This window comes from Scomber japonicus, chromosome 13, assembly GCF_027409825.1.
Source record: "Scomber japonicus isolate fScoJap1 chromosome 13, fScoJap1.pri, whole genome shotgun sequence".
Lineage (NCBI taxonomy): Eukaryota > Metazoa > Chordata > Actinopteri > Scombriformes > Scombridae > Scomber > Scomber japonicus.
The window spans coordinates 6,850,562-6,870,190 of NC_070590.1; the positions used below are offsets into that span (position 1 = coordinate 6,850,562).

The 19,629-nt window shown below is 39.2% G+C and overlaps 1 protein-coding gene across 1 annotated transcript in view; it reads right to left on the reverse strand.

Moving 5' to 3' along the window:
* vps37d (VPS37D subunit of ESCRT-I) overlaps positions 1 to 18,838 on the reverse strand; it is a 49,808-nt gene extending 30,970 nt beyond the window's left edge. The window contains exons 1-2 of the mRNA XM_053331932.1: positions 18,703 to 18,838; positions 7,777 to 7,948 (exon numbers count right to left, since the gene is read on the reverse strand). Of these exons, the coding sequence (XP_053187907.1) occupies positions 7,777 to 7,948; positions 18,703 to 18,828 (298 nt within the window). The 5' untranslated portion in view covers positions 18,829 to 18,838. The remainder of the gene's footprint in view (positions 1 to 7,776; positions 7,949 to 18,702) is intronic.
* Between the last annotated feature and the right edge of the window lie 791 nt (positions 18,839 to 19,629).

Below are 19,629 nucleotides of genomic sequence, written 5' to 3' on the forward strand. Positions count from 1 at the left end.
TGAATATTGATAAAGGAACAACTTGGATTTTGCAAGTTTGATGCATTTGACGCCAACATCACTAGAGGAGCAGTCTGTCAAACATAACTGAAACATCTCATATGTGTCGCTCAAGCAGCAGCAACAACAACGACTCTGTTATGAGTTCCAGCTCGCTTTGGACAAAAACACCCTGAAGCAATCCATGTCTATTGCTACGCCCATGAAACTAAATCTGCTTCTTTTTGCCACATTTGCAAAAAGAAAAAAGTCCCCGAAGCACGTGACTGATCTGATCTGCTTGAGGGTGTCTCGTCTTTCTTTAACAGATCGCTAGTCAATCATAACAAATTGGAGACAGCTTGGCATAAGGGAAGGGAGAACATGTCCAGAGGTCCGAGACTCGCTGAGCATTTTAGGTCGAGTCTGTCAAAGTCGTGCTGGGAAACCTCCCTGGAGTGACCCTTCAGAGTATCTCAACGATCTAATTACACCATGGGACTGTAATCAGAGCTTTTACAGATTTGTCACCATCTTAACAATAATCTCATCTTATTACATCAGCTTGTCAATCAACTGGGAAGCACTCTGAGCTACATTAACCCTTATAAAAAGGTGCTACATGAATATAATTTGATAGATTTGGGTTCATTCTGGCATATTTACAGTAATTATTAACATGCAGTGTCCTAATATACTAAACTAAACTATGGACGAAGCAGAAAAAGGCTGGACGGCAAGCTCAGGCAAAGAGTTTCATCTCAGGCAAGGATCGCTTTCTACCGTCCTTGATGAAACGCTGCAGGAGCTTGAGAGCAGCTTCCCAAGAGTTGGAGCACAATTTATGACAGGCTTACAGGCGTGTCATCCGGCTTCATAACAGTTCCCCCTCCGAAGAAACCTTACCACACATTACAACATCCACCTACTGCCAGAAGAGATCATGGTTGCAAAAAAAAGAGCTCCACTGATATCCCAAAGCGTCTTTTCCCTGCCTCCCTCCCTCCCTCCTCCCCTCCTTCCCTCCCTCCTCCAGCTGCAGCTGATTGCATACTTGGCTTTAGAAGCACAATGGTTTAGAGGACAGCTCATTCACTTGGCTGTGATGTCCATTGAGAAAGCGTCACTGGCTGGTCTGGACAGCGGAGAGGTCACTGATAGATTTGCTCGACTTAAACCGAGAAGCTACAGTCCTGAGATAGATGAGCTGAACCCGAAAGAGAGAGAGAGACATGTCAGCGACGAGGAAGGGTAGCACGTATACTCGGAGCAAAAACCTGACAAGTAAAGAGAAGACTTGAGGTCATTATTAATTGTGCTTCCACCTACGAAGCACTGAGACAAACTAGTTGAAAAGAAAGAGGAAAGACATGACAGCGACAAGAGAGGATAACATATCCTCAGGAGAAAAACCTGGAGGAGAAAAAGGAAACAGAAAGAGAAATACTGACAGTATACGCGTGGTTTGAGATCATTAATCATCCATCAGAGAAGAGAGACTATAGAGGAGAGGAGGTAGATGAGGTACTGACACACTGTATAAATGAGATGATGCTACAAGAGTAACTCAGTCCTCATGTTTTGGCACTGCAGGATTAACAGACTTTCCTGTTCTTGTTTAAACTCAGCCTGAGAGGAGAGGAGAGGAGATAGGGTCAAAAAGACACTGAGACCGAATCCGTTTTTGGTTACACCCCCTCCAGCACTTGGTGGCCTACACATGAGGGCTGGGTCCGAAATCACTCCCTCATTCACTCATTCACTACTCCCTATATAATAAAGACACCATCCATTTTTTTTTTTTATTCTGACGCTTACTCAGGGCCGGGTTTGGAGGCATAAGGCTGAGTAATGAAACCCAGACAGTAGGGCTGGGTAATAAATTGATTTTATAATGATATTGATATTTTATAGATATCATCTTAGATTTTGAATATCGTGGTATGGAATAAGTGTCGTCTTTGTCTTGCTTTTAAAGACAGACAGACTGTTATATTGTCTGCCTTTATCCATTTAGTCATTATATCCATTTATCAAAAATCTCATTGTGAAGATATTTTGTGAAAGCACAGATAGTCGTATATTCATAATATTTGATCCTGCCAATATTGATTTTTGAATCCTGACCCTATCTCTAAAGCTGAGCACAGACGCTTGTATCCACTATCTTATTCTTTCGGTCGCTACCCAAAGCTCGTGACCAAAGAGTAATCAATAGAGAGCAGATCACCATCATTTTATGTCGTCACCGTCAGCTGTGTGACGGTAGATTTCACATCTTTAAAATGTGGAGCATCGCATTGTAGGATTGTTAGTAGAAAGTAGTGTACATGCCATGGACTCTGGACTTTAAGGGCAAAATATAGCCAGCATATTTACACACTCAAATGAAATGGCAGAGGGTAAATGTAGTGAACTATATAGTAAATAGGAAGTATGTGTGTGGAGGTGTAAATTAGCCTCTCTTTGTCCATTCTGACTGCTGACTGGAGCAGAAATGGTAATGTCAAAGAGAATATCGGCGTCGACTACATCATGAGGGAGGAAAAAGGTGAGGTGAGGACAAAGGGAAGACACACTAAGAGGAAGGGAGGAGGAGAAGAAGCGAGGTGAGGCGAGGCGAGGCGAAGCGAGGCGAGAGAGAAGAGACTACCGGAGTCAATTATTATGTGAGGAGAGGAGTGATAGACAAGCAGAGTACTCACACACTGTATGACAATGGATTATTCTGCAAGAGTAACTCAGTCCTCATGTTTTGGGCCCTGCGGATTTAACAGGGGTTTTTTTTTTTTTTTTTTCTTCCTTTTTCTAAATTTAGCTTTAGTAAGAAACAGCAACAGTTGACTGGCATTTTGGGATCTCTAATATTTTCTCCATTTCATTCAGGGATTGTGTCATTAAAAAAGGCAACCATTGTGCTTTCCCTATCTGTCATTTACATAATATTACAATGTTGGATGTTTTCAAATAATGGAGGGAAATGTATGTAGAAAATAATCCCTGTGAGCAAAAAGCATCAGACTGCCTTGAACGCTCTGTTTTCCATCAGGTTATTTTTCTACTTTAACACCAAACTGATGCAAACACGTGATAGCTTTCTTTCTATGCTGCTGCTGTAGTGTGGGTGTTTAAATAAAGGAGCTGTTTCTGCTTGTACTATTACTCACTGCATTATTTCTAAATGATCTGCTGAACAAAAAGAGCTCCAAATATCTCCACATCTCGTTGTGTCGGCCTGTGTTTAGTGCAATAAAAGTCTTATTTTTTTAAAAGGTCCTTTAAAAGCTTTTAGTTTGAAGCAGCAAAAGCAGGAAGTGGAAGGTTTTCAACAGCGGTAACTTAACACTAGTGATACGACTGAAAGTGTTCAGCAGGGATCTTTAGACCAAAGAGATTCTGTAGTACAGAGAGCTGAACATAGAGAAGAGGTAAGTTAAGAAGCATAATATTTACCACAACAGAGACGCCCTACTGTCATCTTAGTTGCTGTGGATGTTGACTTTTGTCGGATTTCGGCTCCTACATTATTTTTTTCCCAAATTCCGTTTTTTCCGTTTTAATTTTTATGAATGCTGTTTTTTTTACCTTTTACTCTTATTTTACTAACCAAAACAGTGTGTTTTTGCAAAATAACAGTTTACCTGACACATAGAAGTCCTTCAGGAACTGCTCGGCTCTGTACTGAGGGCTTAGTGTCGAGTTTTCGAAGTTTTTCCGCAGACGAAGACAGAGCCGTGTTCAGCTGCTTCGCCATGGTTACGTTGTTTTGAAGTGGGAAGGGGTTATTGTGTGGAGGGGGGCTTGTTGTGCCACCCAGATTTGCTTCCCTCCGTTCAGACATACGTTCCTCTTCCACACGAAAACAACATTTCGGTCAAATTATGTCAAATTCCGCGATATTCCGCTTTAATCGGCTACTTCCGCGATTCCGTGATTGGGGAAATCACAGGGCCCTACAACATGCACAGAAGTATTTGAGAAGTTTATACTTGTAGTACAGAAAAAGAAAAAGAAGTTAAATCCTGCTGCTATAGTTCTTGAAAAGTACTTCATTATTTCCTTCAATGTAGTATTTGTATGAGTTTTATTGGTGTGTAGATCCTCACAGTTAAGGAGAAGAAAAGGTTTTCAGATTTTTTCCTCTCAGGAGGGGATGCCACCGTAGCCACTATAAGAATCTGGGCTCAGCTCCTGATGGATTCAAGTCCTCCAAACGCCCCCGCTCAGGATCTAAACCAGCTCTCCGGTGTCAAACTCCCACGCTTTATATGCTGAGGTGGAAGCAAGGAATTACAAATACTCAAGTTACTGTAATTGAGTGGTTACTTCATTTACTTGTACTTTGAGTATCTTTTTAAGTCAGTAAATATATTTTTACTTAAGTATGGTTTAAATGAAGTTATATTTGTACATTCATCCATTTCTGAGCTACAAACCCCCCCCCCCTCCCCCACCAATCAAATGCATCACATCAAAAAACTCATTACAAAACAAAGCTGCCAGCACCGGAAGAACAGCGTCCGCCCCCGGAGCTGATAATTCACTGAGCCTCGCCTCCAACACAGCTAATAAATTACACTTATTTTATGAACTCTTATCACTACAGGAAGCAGAGAAACAGTTAAGCAATTTATGGTAACCTTGGTAACCTTGGAGAGTAACTAGCACTTTTAGTTTTACTTGAGTACAATTTCAAAATAAAGTAACAGTATCTTCTACTTGAGTACACTTCTGTTTATACACCCAACATCCACCTTGATGAACTCCCTACGATTTACACGTGGAAACAATAAAATATAACTCCTTGAACATACTCGTCAAAACACATTTGCCAAAACTATTAGAAAAGTTTGTAAGTCCGTGCCAATGATTAGTTACTCGTTTAGTAGCAGAAAGAAGCAGATGTATAACTAGATGCCAGTAATAGCTGTGAGAAAGTGTCTGGAGAAGGAGTGGACAAACATTCAAGCTGCTTTCAGCTAACGACAGGAGGCAGAGAAAGAGCTAAGCAATTTAACACACCTTTCTTCATTTTTCACTCCATTGCACATTAACTCTGGGGAGTAACTAGGCAACTTTTACTTTGAGTACTTTTTTAGTGAGTAACAGAAACCTTTCAGTACTCTTAACACCTCTGTTTATACACCCAACATCCAACATAATCCTCAAAACGCATTTGGCAAAACTATTAGAAATGTTTAAAAGCCTGTGCCAGCGATTATAGTTACTTGTTTAGTAGCAGAGAAAAAAAAACAGATGTATAACTAAGACGCCAGTAATAGCTGTGAGAAACTGTCTGGAGAAGGAGTCGACAAACATTCAAGGTTAGCAACTCCACCTAGGGACCGCAACCACAACGCGCTCTGCCAGCTTTGTCCGCTCACAGATCCCTTCTACCAACAGCAGGATGTATTCAACAACACAGCTGTCTACCTTGATCCACTCCACAGTTTGTCTCTGCTACGATTACTCGCCTCAAGAAAAGCCTCCCCATTCATCTCATTCATCCTTCTCTCTCTCCCCCCCCTCCCCTCCCCGACCACCACCTCCTCCTTCCCTTGTTGCGCCAAATGAGAATCAGATGTTGTGCAGAGGAAGGATGGACCCCCGCCCATCCTGCAGCTTTGCTGGGGAGGTGGGATAGCATCTGTGTGTTGCGCACACATCGACAGGAAGTTTAACATTCCTCCAAACTTCCATCACTGGCCCGGCAGCTGAGACTGGAGTGGGAATTGTTTTCATTAGAGTAAACCACGCACTGCGCCTGATCCATAAAAGCTTCCACTCAAGAGTTATAAATAAGTAAGAGTTGACAATACCTCTGGAAATTAATGCAGGAAAGGATTTATCACCTGCTCTTAGCTTTGGCTCTAACGCCGTCAGTGTAAGTATGCCCACGGCGCTTAAAATTTAGGGGCTGAGGCTTATGAGACATCCTCTGGTGCCGCCCTATAGCTTCGCCGTCAAAAGCATGACTTGCCTAAACAAAGACAAGGCCCCTTTTCACCCTGCAAATTCCTTGACAACTGCTGCAAGCTTCCTGCTGGCATTTGATATGCTCCGTTTCGTTCCCATGACCGAACCCCAGTCATGCTGAGGCTTTTTCGCTGAGTGGTTGAAGGCTTGTCTCACTGACACTGAAGCTTTTCTGTAGTCTGATGTGAAGTTTCCTCTCCTTTTTCCTTTTTTTTGTTTTTTTTTGTTTCTTAAATCTAAACCAGCGATAGTGTCACAACAAGTTTTTTGGCTTTAATGTGTCTCAGAGAGTCCAGTAAAGGCTGTTTTTCTTACTGTGATTAATAACCTTTATTTTTACCTTGAAGGAATCCTCACTTATCATTTCAACAATGATGACGAATGAATCCAAGTAAACAGATGAGATTACAGTGAAGTTAAAAACATTTGCAGTCAATTAAGACAAAGTCTGAAATAAGACCTTTAAAACAGCAGTAGTGGTGGTAAATAATCTAATTTTAAGACCTTTTGCAGATTTTTCCGAGTGTAAGGTGAGTTGTAAGTGAATTACATTTCTCCTACTTCATTTATGACTAATGGAGCGTAGAGCAACAAGCTATTCTGTGAGTGAGTACTAGATCCCGACCGATATTGGATTTAAGGGGCCGATGCTGACACTGACAATGGGGAACAAAAACATGAGATATCGATGTAGTTGCTGATAATGTTATATGTAAAGAATATATACATAACACACATATATTTAGCACTGATCTCTTAAATGTGGTCAATTAATTACAAAAATAATGTAACAGAAAACTGTGATATTTTAAAGTAACAGTAAACTTCATTGGGAATTTATTAATTATAATTAGCTATGAATTGGGAAAAAAACATTAAACTTGAATTAAGAAAATTGATATATATATAACTCAGCACATATTGGACAATATATTTAACAATACCAATTTATCTATTTTATGCTCTATTTTAGTCTAGCTTTTTGTCTGCCTTCTCTCTTTCTATTATCCTTTACTGTGTTTTATCTTCATTATAATTGGATTCTTTTTTTTATATATGTTTCAATGTTTCCAATTTTTCTGATTTTTAAAAAAAAAAATTATGTAAAGCACATCAAGTCACCCCTGTGTATGAAATGTGCTATATAAATTGCCTTGCCTTGCTTTTGATCGGTCACTATCAGCTGACCGATATATCAGCTGTGCTCTAGCAAGAACCACTATCATGCAACTTCAGGGTTAAAAGAGATTAAATATAGGGTGGCAGTATCTGTAGTAAAGCTTTATATTATATGAATAAAACCAACGCTCTCCTCGCTGCCAGTGATGTCCGGCCAACATTTTGGTAAAGAGTACAGTAGTGGGTACTGTCGGGATCATTGGTTTTAAACCTTAAGGCAATGAGGAGCCACTGTGGGACATCGTGTATAATTAGTTTTAGCCTTAAGTGGTTTACTTGGATAGCTTCTTTTGGTTTTTTTCCACTAAAGTCAACAAAATTAAGAAATCTCTGCGGCCATCTAAGCTAACAATGCTTTGGCCTCAGTCAGCTGTTTTAAAAAGGTCATACATCATCTGAAAAATGACATTTTAAGGAGCTGCAGTTTCAACTTGGACTTAGCGCCGATGTATTTACCCATCCAGCTCTGGAATTTGAACCTGTGACCTTGTCATCACAACCTCGTTCCTCTTAACTTATGCCTCGACAGCAATCATCCGCTGGCATCCTATATGGAACCAAAAAATGACCCCGACCCCCCACCCCCCTCTTTTACTTCTCCTCCTCCTTTTGTGTCTTGTGCATTGGGGTAAACTAACTCACCAAGCTGACTCTGTTTTTCCCAGCATGTGGTTGCCAGGTTGGACAGTTCCCGGTATTTCTCCGCCAGTTGGAGTTTGCCGTTATTAAGGCGGGGTCGTCGGGCAAGGCTGTCCTCGGCTACACTCCGATTGGAGGTCAGTAGCATCTCTCTGTCCACTTGAAGGTCCTGAAACTTAACAGAAACAAAAAAATCTATTATTATTATTATTCAGAAATTCATGTGACGACACATCTGACATGCAGGAGTTCACGCAGCCTGAAACTAGATCTGTGAGGGATGTGATGAAAGTTGCCTCTGTGTGTTAAAGAAAGTCTATGGGAAGCTGCCTGATCCAATCACTGTATGTAGGCAGACTGGCTTATCTTCTGTTGCCAGCAAATGGAAGTTGCACACAAACCTCTGAATCACCTGAAGGCTAGGGTCGTTTTTATTTTTTTTTGTGGTGGTGGGAAATCTCGCTGAGCTGTGAGACATGTTTTTTTTTCCTACTACACAGCTCTGCAAGTTAAAAGTTGTTTACCTCGATCCTCCACGTCTATAGGAAAATGTTGTCTCTGTCTTTTCAGCTACTTATCTCTGCTTGCACTATTCCTCCCTGCAATATTTTAAACTGATTTGCTCTTTTTCCCCCTTTTCTGTCTAAAAATGTAAATTGTAATGCATTTTGTCCTCCTATTATTTCTTCATTTGTTTCTTTTTTTTTGTTGTTGATTTGTTTAATCATTGAGAGCTGTTAAAATAAGATAATCCTTTATTAGTCTCAACTTTACTGATGTGCCATGTTTTACTACTTATGTTGTTCAATCCTGCAAAAATAAAGTGAATCTGCTTCATTAAGAGAAGTCTCCCATTGGTTTGCATGTAGAAAGCTTTTAATGTGAAAGGGCAGCAGCAGCAGGAAGTGTATGGTTTGCATCAGCAGTAAAACTTGACATGTGAAAAATGTGTGTTCACACCATTGAAATGCAGTAAAAGTGCTCTACAATATTATTACATGCAAAAAATAATGAAGTGTAGAGGATCCATACTTAATAAAAAAACAACCTAAAACTGATCCACTCAACAAACAGCACTTAATATGTCTCTATCTTAATGTGTCAACCTTTTTTATTGAAGAATATCATTGCTGTAACAAATACAACACATTTCATATTTCAGAGGAGTCAAACTCATTTTCATTCAAGGGCCACATAAAGACTAATTTGATCTCATGTGGGCCGGACCATTAAAAAGATGGAGGGAGGGAAGGAAGGAGGGAAGGAGGGAAGGAAGGACGGAAGGAAAGACAGGCAAAAGGAAGGAGGGAAGAAAGGTATAAAAGACAGAGACTGAAGGACGCAAGGAAGGACAGACAGAAGGAAGGGAGGAAGGAAGAACAGAAGGAAGGAATGAAGAAAGGAAAAAAGGAAGGTAGGGAGGACAGATGAAAGGAAGGACAAGAACACAGGATGGCAAGTGGGCCGGATTGCACCCCTCAGCGGGCCGTATCTGGCCCGCGGGCCGCATGTTTGACACCCCTGTACTAGTTGCTTTACTAGCTGGTAGAAAGCTTTTAATGTGAAAGAGCAGCAGCATGGAAATGTATGGTTTGCATCATCAGTACCATGACATGTAAATGATTTGTATTCACACCATTGAAATCTAGTGTAAGTCCTCTACAGTATCATTACATGTATATTATAATATGCATAAAAGAGAGCTGATATATATATTAGCTATTATGGGTCACGACAGTCCTGAAAACTGACTTGTTTGGTTTACGCTACTTTACTTAACGCTATCTTCACCTGCTGCAGTTTACAGAGCTTATGTTTAACACTGTTCATATTCTGATTCATAATTAGTATCTACACCAATTCACATTCATAAACTCCCCCATCAGTCATTAATAAATGTTGGATTGATCTTTAACGGAGCTGTCTGAGAGCAAACAGTGTTATTATAGTTATGTATGGGGAGAAAAAGAACATTCACTATCACTATATATCGTCTAGGAGAACAGATTTTTGAATTTTTGAATAAATGCAGGTCAAATTTGTACATTTGCTTGTATTAAAATGTGTATCAGCTGCATAAATGTTGCTTTGTATTTCCACATTTGTAAACTTTGGGTCACAAAGTATAGGGTGTAAATGTCAGATTAATTGGTCAAATTTGACCGTGAACAGTATGTAAAGGTTACTGATGAGGCATCACCTCTGGCTACGAGGGGTTGGGTGCCAGGTGGTGACTTTATTCAGTTTGTTCCTACCTGCATGGCGGCTAACATTAACTAACAGCAGTCTGCAGGTATCACGCTGCAAAGGGAACAACATAACAGAAGGAGCAGATCAGTTAGTGAGCTCACATTTCTGCTCGTCCGTGCCGAAACTGATTATTAAAACTGGATGTTCCACTTAGTTCAGGCATCTGTTACTGACATTTACTCGCTGTGTGGGACAAGCTGTATTTCAAGCCTAATGATGACAGCCATGCAGGTGGTGGTGCAGGTCTTTTTTTTTTGTATTATTCTTGCTCAGCTCTGTCTCGTATATAACGCTTTAAAAATGTTCTGTATTCTGCAGGGAATTAAAAATGTGATTTTTGAAAAATATTTTATTGTTTTTTTTTCTCCCTCGTATCGTCTAGCCCTAATCAAAAAGGTCAAGGTTTTGGGGGCGTTTATGCCTTTAAGCAGCAGTCGTTCAGTGATGCTGCATGTTGGGGGTTTTCAGGGATGGTAGTGGGTGTATGTATGTGTAAATGGGGGGAGGGGTGGTCATCAGTCAAGAGGGGCTGGAGAGAGAGAGAGAGAGGGATAGAGATAGAGAGAGTCATTGTCACTAGACCATAAAAAAAACCCTCATAAATTATTAAAATGAACGCCACTCCCTTTTAAGTCTTGCCAAACAATGTTGTCACGACATCGCTGTAAAGAAAAACTGACACTAAGTGAGATTCACCAGGCAAAAAAAAAAAAATTAATCTGAATCTCTTTTGACTCTTCCATCAGTCTCAGCATTCCTGGGGTCTCTGCCCAGCCGGATACTTTTTCTTGCTCAATTGCTTTCTTTCAGCAGTCAGTCAGTCAAAGTTTAAGCCTGAAGGCCTGTTTCATTCAGCACAGTGTTGTACGGTGCATCTGTCTCACATTTTACGGGTCATCAAAAGGATGTATGAAGCAATCGCGGTCCCGAGTCGAGAGGAATTTGCAGAATGTGCCCCGTAGTGAAGAGAGAGAGAAAGAGAGATATATACTACAGGTCTGGAAAAAAAAAAAAAAAACGTCTTGGGAGAATGACGATAACGCGGCTCGTTTCAGACTTGCTGTTTTCCTTAAACAGGAATCAAATACGGACATGCCATTTCCTGCTTTGGCTAGTCCGCCTCCATTTATCAAACCACGCTGTTGCACTCTTTTTTTGGAGAGTGAGTGTTTACAGTGCTTTGACAAATGACATTTAGAGAGCACTTAGGAGTCAGGTATTCTGCTCCAGAGAGGACGAAGGAAGAGGAGGAAGACGAGGAGGAGGAGGGTAGATCTGTTGTTTTCTGTGGTTTAACATGTCTCGCCGCATGAGACGCAGTAAATAAGGTGTTTCTCTTTTATCATAGATGAGGCTCGAGCCTAATTAGGCTTCTGCAGCCCAAAAGGCATCCATTTAACATTCAGGTCTGAGATGAAATTGACAGGGTGTAAAAGCCTTTTCCATGAAAGAGAATTCTTCATGTAAGTGCAAGCCCGTACTCAGCCCAGAGAAGGTTTGTATACTGTGAGTCTGTGAGGGGGGGGGAAAGGACAGCTTGCTCTCTTCTTGCACCATTTGGGATGAGTTTAAAGCTACTTAAAATAATATTTTTATTATAATAAATGATTAAGTGAGAGGTGACAAACCCCTTAGAGAAGTATCACCCATCACTGCTGTTTCTCTTCTTCTCTACTGAGCTTTACTTTGTGTATTCCACCACTTTGTTTTAGTTTTCCGGCCCATGACTTTACCAAGAAGTCCTCCAAATGAAACAACGGAGTGCACTGTTTGACCATGAGCGCTCCACTGACTTTCTGTGGGCCATCAGGACACTAAACACCCATATGAGCCCCTTAATGTATGTGCAGTACACTTACTCTGCCATACATTAACTCATCTTTCTGAAAACATGAATATATATATGTATAATTAATTATTACCTGCACCTGTTCTGTTATGTAGTGTGATTCTGTGGGCCGAGCAGGAACTTGCAGGCGGGGTCGGTGGATGAAACACTACTGAGTCCATTTAGTGGGTCGCATTACTTGGAAGCAAACCCAGAAACTAGACACTTTTTTTTTTTGAGCGTATGCACCAGCCGAGAAATTCTTATAGGACTGAATTGGCGCCACTTTTAGTTCACTATCTAGCTCTTACAAGACCTCCATGAAGCACACCTACACTGAACTGGAACATCAGCCTACATGAGTCAAGTTTTACCTGCAAGACTCGAATTTTAACCCTATTGTTATTCGTTTGAGGTGCTGTGGAGTCGATCACACTGGCAGCAGTGGAGAAGACAGCAGAGACTCTTCTGCATTTAACACCAGAGCTGAGGGCTTGGAGTAACGCTGTCCTCGTCTCCCATCACACTTATGTTGCATTTAGAAACAAGGCTGCAAAGTTCACAGCCTCTCATGTTGTCACTCATCTCCAGGGGGGATACTGTCCATGAATGCAAGTAAAATACAGACTTCATGGTTCTAAATAACGAGGTCCCACGGCAGCTGTGGTTCAGGAGGTAGAGCGGTCGATTCTCAGCTCCTCCAGTCCTCATGTCTACAGTATGTGTCCTTGGGCAGGATACTTAACCCCAAATTGCTCCCTATGGCTGCGTCGGCGGTGAATGAATGTGTGTGAATGGTTTAGTCTCCATGTGATGAGCAGGTTGGCACCCTGCGTGGTCACTACTGTCATTAGTGTGTGAATGGGTCAATGTGAATGTGTCAGATCTGCTAAAAACTGTACTTATAAACTCAACAGGACAGAAGAAAAAACTCTAAATTAAACTTTTAGCTTCTGAAATGAATTTTTGAAGATAGCTCTGATGGAGTTTGGAATGGCTGCTTTCACCGTATGAACCTAAACTACGCTGTTTCACCTTTTGGGATGTGTAGAAGAAGAACACAGAACATTAATTAACATCAGATCCCCGACTGATCCTGTCGGCGTGTCGGAAGATTTTTAATAATTAATGAAGTTGCATAAATGCGCGCGGCGTCTGTCTCAGTGGGGAGACAGTCAGACAGTGACTTCTCCTTACTGCTGCGAGTATTTAATAAAATAAAACATTTTTGACGGGGGGGTAGAGGGGTTAATAGTCAGCACTTATGCACTTCTGACTGAAATGATGCTCTTGAGGCTTCACCTGCTGATTCATTTCATTTATAAGTATTTTCCTGCACAGTCAAGAATGGAAAATCAAAGTGTTGTTTGACACTTTTCTTAATATCTAAGGACGTAAAATGTGCATGTTATCAAATATCACTGAAGCAACAATGGCTGTTAGCTATAATGAATGCATGAGGGGTGTATTACCCATTCTGTGTAAGCTAACACCTTCTCTGCTGTCCCGCTTTGTGCTTTTTATTTATTCATCTGTCTTTTATCTGTATTTTTTAGCCTGTTTTCCTTCTTAGATTGTCCTTTTTTTATTCTATTTTCATCTCCTGATTGTTTTCCTCTTCATAACACACCAAGATGTCTGATTTTAGGGGACCTTTTCCATCTTAACTCACAGATTTCTAGAAATACACCAGTCATATATAAACATATGTGCATTAATTAATAAAGCGGTTAATCCTTAAATACTGTTCACAGCCATTTTTTACATTTAATAGCTATAAAAGCACAGTTTACATGTTTCTTTTAGCAGGACTTTTCCTAATGTGAGCCACAGTATATAAAAAAAGGAAACAAAATTCATCTTTTTTATTTTTGTGCAGCTGAAACACATTTTTAAATATGCAAATGTACAAGTTTGATGATTCAAACATGTTGTTATATACACTTCATATTCTATAAAATGTTCTCCTGGAACATAAAATAGTCTTTTTCCATAAGATTAAACAAAGAGAAGGATCAATCAAACGCTTATTAATGACTGATGGGGAATGTATGAGTGTGAATTGGTATAGAGACTAATTATGTAAAGACCAATTATGACTTTTACATTTGCCCCTGGGTTTCCTCTTCTTCATCACATTTCCTCTTAAGTTGTTTTATTATTTTCTTTTTTTTTTTATCTTTATTTTCCATTTAATACTCCCCACTTCACGTTTCTGCTTTTTTTATCCACTTTATTTTATTGTATTATTTATTTATTATCATCATTTATTCATCTTATATTTTATTTGGGTGTACTGAATTGTAAAATTAAACCCAGTTCCTGTTTTTATTGAGTCATTATTTATTTATCCATCTATTGGCATGTAAAGCACTTTCTGTTGCATTACTATGTATGACAAGTGCTATACAAATAAAAAGTGATTGATTAATGGATTGAATAAAACAGATCATTAACAACGCTGATGAGCAGTAAGTCTTCTGTCTTTCCTGTTTAGTTCAGCTTTTATACACTGATGCTGTGTTTGTTGATCATGTTGGATAAATAGAGGCGGTGTGTGTGTGTTTTTTCTTTTTTTGGCCTTTTGTTATGCAGGATGTTGCAAAGTAAACAGCCTGTTTGTTTTTCTCCTCCCTTCTTCTTCTAACTTTCTATTAAAAAGTCTGTTTTGACTGTGAGAAAGATCGCTCACCCTCTTTTTAAAATTTGCACCCACCCAAAAGAAAAACAAACAATGTCTGCCCATGTTTGACCACATGAGATACAGTAGGTGTTTCTCTTTTATTTTGAAATGAAGGTTCATCAGGTTAATTAGGATTCTGAAGATCCAAAAAAGCATCAATTTAACATTCAAGCCTGTATTCAAGAGAAATGAAGGTTTATATGCTGTGAGTCTGTAAGTATGCAAAGAAGAAGAACATCTTGATCTCTTCTAGCAACATTTGGGATGAGTTTAAAGCAACTTTAAATTAATATTTCTATTATAATAAATGATCAAATGAAAGAGTTATCACCCAACTCTGCTGTTTATTGCTTTTTTCACCACTTTGTTTTCATTTTCAGACAAGTCCTCGAGTCCAGATCAGAAGTAAAAGGCAGCATGACATCATTTATCTGTCATTTATTCATTTATTTGATGACTTTGTACTTGATTTTTTGTTTTTTTGCCGTCATAAATTAAGTTATTGTATTATCATTATTCTTATAATTATGTGATAACATTGTGGTTAAAGTCTAGTGAGGTTTAGACACAGAAAGCACTTCATGGTTAGGGTTAAAATGATCACGTTGCTTTCATTCGTTTTTCATCATTTTCTGACATCAAAGAAAATAAATTGACAGATTAAAACAACTTTGCAGCTCCAGTGTCGCCACTCTGTTGGTGTCCACTAAATGTTAAAAAGACACAGCCCACACAAATAAAAAATAAAGTTAGACAAAGAGTAAATTGCTGGCCAGACAACAGTCGGTTTCTTATTGAACTCGTTGGATTTATGAGCTACAGCTGGTTAGATTTACTGGGAAAAGTCGGCGATTAAAACGTTCATCTCCTACAAGCTTGTTAAGATAGTAAAGTTGTGGGTTTTCTCTTTCAACTTTAAATTTAAAAATGATTTAAACTGTTCGGTGGTTTAACTTTTAGAGATATAAATATAGGCTGTATCTGTAAATGACATACAAAATCCTTCATTTCATTCATTTAACAAGTGTTGCCTAAAACTACGTGATTAGAGAAGCAGTAATCAGGACTTCTGGTCAGATTCAGACACATTTTGGTTTCATTTAAAAGGCTGATACCTGATAATTGATCCCTAATGATGAGTCTTTAATGGACAGACCCCAAAAAAGTGCTGCAGCGACAGAGCATTAGAGGCAGCCGAGGTCACAGCAGTTCTTTGTCCCATTTTTTCTCCTTTTATGGCTTTAAATTAGTTTCCACTGTCAGGATTAATAAGACATTGATCTATCACTACATTACAATGACTTTAGGAAGAAGCTCCTGTAGGACTGACATTGAAACCTGATGTTGAAAATGTCCTCAAACTAGAGCTGCAAATAACAATCATTTTCTTTATCGATCATTTTCTCAAGTTAAAAATCGGTCTTTAAAATGTCAGAAAATGTCGATCGATGCTTCCCAGAGCCCAAGATGCAACCTAAAAATGTCTTGAAATTTGTCCAACCTGAAAGATATCCAATTTACCACTATTTAAGATATAAAAAACATGAACATATCCACATTTAACAAGCTGAAACAAACAGAATTGGGCTTTTTTTTTTTCTTAAAAGAAGTCTAAATGAGTTGATGTTTGATTTCCTGTCAGCTGACTAATCACTGCAGCTTTTAAAATCAAACTCAATCACAGCTGCATTGGAAAAATCCAACAACATGGCATGCAGCTTGTTGTGTGGCTGGTTATTAATGAGAATAAGAAAGCAGCAGCAGTCTGTGGCGTTCATGATTATGGATCATTAGCAATGATTAAACTGAGTGGTTTACGTAACACAGATCATTAACATGACATTAATGAAGCACAGTGCTCAAAAAAAAAAAAAAGCTCATATTGATGCATGAGACATGAGAGAGACGTGTTAAGAAAAATAAATGCAGCAGTCAACCGTGTAGCCTTCAGGTAAAACACGAGATTCTAAAACTAGACTGCTACTATAATAAGATACATGTCCTCTATATTATTAGTCAGTGACAGATAAAATGGGATTCCTGTGTGAGTACTTTGCTCATACCCCCCACCTAAAGGTCTGTGGATGGTGGCTCTGAGTCACACACCGCTCTGCTCTCGGGGGAAGATTGTATGACCTCCTGGTGAGAATCAACCACTTTGGCTCAGTCGTCCCAAATTTCACATTCATACAGAGCGAGAGAGAGAGAGAGGTCAGGTTTTAAATGTCACACCGTCTCCGCCACGTATTGTCTTTCTTAAAGTGAGATAACCTGATATTCAGCTTTTTTGAACTGGTCATAAAATCAAGGTGAGTGTAATTTGAAAGGTGATGAGGCCACCCTGGTTGTGTTTCACTGCTTCCACTGGCTGAGAAATGCATTCAGCTCTTTAGTCCACAGAGTCCTGAGAGTGAGAGTCTTTTCTATTTGAGCACCCCCCACAAGGTAAACCTAATCCAAATAGGGGCCCTTGACAATGTTTGGGCACCTCTCCCCCCTTAATCCTTACGTATATACATGTATGCAGTGTTGGAGAGCAACTGGTTACATGTAACAGTGTTAAAGCAATTTATTTAGACAATAAATGTAACTGTTACAGTTAATGAGAAAAAATGTGTTTTTAAATTACGGTTCAAAAGGAGGTTACATCTGAAGTCAGACCCTTAAGATTTTGCTCAGGAGGGATTTTTCCTCATTTTTTAATATTCAACATGTTACTGAATACATATATTGTTGTTTTTAATTCTTTGAAATCAATATTTTTTTGTGAATAAATCATGATGTGGGCTTATCTGGAGAACACATGGGCTTAAATTGAGTCACAGTACCAATGCAGCTGATGCTGATTCTTGACTTTCTTCATAAAATGTCTTTATTTTATATTCCAAAATCTACATGAACTAATGAATACATTTTCAAATGATAGATAAAACTTTGTCTCCTTTATAAATCATGTCAGTATCCATGAAAAACACCTCAACTTACATTTTGGTGGGCTTAGTAATAAGTTACTTTCATCAGTCATTGAAATAATTACATTTGATACATTTTACATAGGGTAACTAGTAATCTGCAACCTATTACGTTTCCATAGTAACCTTCCCAACCCTGTATACATGTATGTACATATATGTGTGTGTCAGAGAGAGAGAGAGAGAGAGAGAGAGAGAGAGAGAGAGAGAGAGAGAGAGAGAGAGAGAGAGAGAGAGAGAGAGAGCTGCACCACTTGAAGTCCAGGAAGGTCATCTTGCAGCCCCTGAACGTGCCTCTCTGACATGTTTAGAAATACATGCGAAACCCCATTTAAAATGTCGCCAATTTAAATAAACCATGTTAAAACGCTGCCTCTTACATATAAAACAACACAATTAAAGATGTTTCCTAAAAGGTCACAACCCACTCCTTAATTCGGCATAAATTAAATACATCTGGAGGCAAAACACTGCTAATAAAAGTGCACTTTTCCTCTTTGCTCGCTGATACTTTCCCCTGTATCTTTTGGAGGGAACACAAAGCAGCACCACCACTTATAAAAGTTGAAATTTTATTCAAATAAGTGTCCCTATGTATATTAAAGCAGCGCCGAATTGCACAACGTGAGCTAAAAAATGTGATATAATCTCAATTTATCTTTTAAGTGACGTACAGACACACAAACTAATGCAGAAACGTTTAATTGCCAGATTTTTAAAGGGGGTCTTGCAGAAGATTTGAACCAACACAACGGCGCGTATGACTGGGGCAACAACACCACACGGATTGATGCCTCCTTGCACAATAAGAACATGTCTGATACATTATAACCCCATATACGCACACAACACTGATACATTAACACTGTATTTCCCTCTTCAGCAACTAATAATGTACCACAAAACATCTAAAGAGAGGCTTGAGGGGGGGTTCATGGGGAAAAAAGAATTGGAAATCCGACCACTCGCCACGCAGACAATCGATGAGCCATGTAAGAGCGGATTTGCACATAAAAAACGTGATTTAAATAGGAAAACACTCCCCATAAATGCTCTTTTTTAAGCAACAGAAGAGGAAAAAGCAGGGATAGGAAACGACAAAGGGATACAAGTAGAGATTTAACATGCAGTGCAAATTCCTCACAGCACTTTGCTTGAAGGGGAGCAGAAGAAGAAGAAGGGGTACCAGTGCCTACCTTCTCATTGAGACGAATGATTTGGTCCATTTTGTCGTCGTTTTGTAAAAGCTCCCTCAGCTCAGTGGTGCTCAAAGCTCTGTAACCGTCAGGAGGACAAGTGTTGGACTCCTTCAAGTTGGACATTTTTTTTTATAATTCCCTTTCAAAAAAAAAAAAAGAAATGCGGCTTCTGGAGCTGTGAGAGAGGGAGAGAGAGATAGATAGATAGATAGAGAGAGAGGAGGAGAAGAGGGGGAAACGCAGAGTCCCGCACAGCGCTCACATCTCGCTCGAGGAGTCACACTGGAATGCTGCGTTCAGCCCCGCGTGCAGCAGCGTCAATGTTGCCACTGTAAACACATAGCTGCGCACGCATCCTGTCGAGACCTTCAAAGTAAAACACCCTGCAGTAGCGCAATTGTTCACGATATGATATCATATTATATTATATCGATTCAATGGACAACGATTCGATAATTTCCAGAGGTGGGGAACATTTACTTAGTAAGTACTTACTAAGTATTATAGTTATTATATTGTTATCATTGTCAACTAAAACTGTCAGTGAAAACATTATTTAATTAACTGAGATTTTAAAGAAATAAGAGTTTTGTAAAAAAATAAATAAATAAAACAATTAAAAAAGTAAGTAAATAAGTAACTAAATTAAAACTAGCAGTGAACAAATAATTCAGTTAAAATAAAACTAAACAAGTTTTTTAAAAACTAAATAAAAATTACAATGAACAATGCAAAACTAACTTAAAATACACCTAATTTTTAGTCTATTCTTTTCATTTTCTCCCTCCATTTTTACTATATTCGGTTCAGTTTGACTTCCTGAAATAAAGGGCTAGGACCAGTATAGGGAGACCACAAACAGGTCTCATCCCGTCGAGACCTTCAAAGTAAAACACCCAGCAATAGTGCGTTTGTTCACAATAT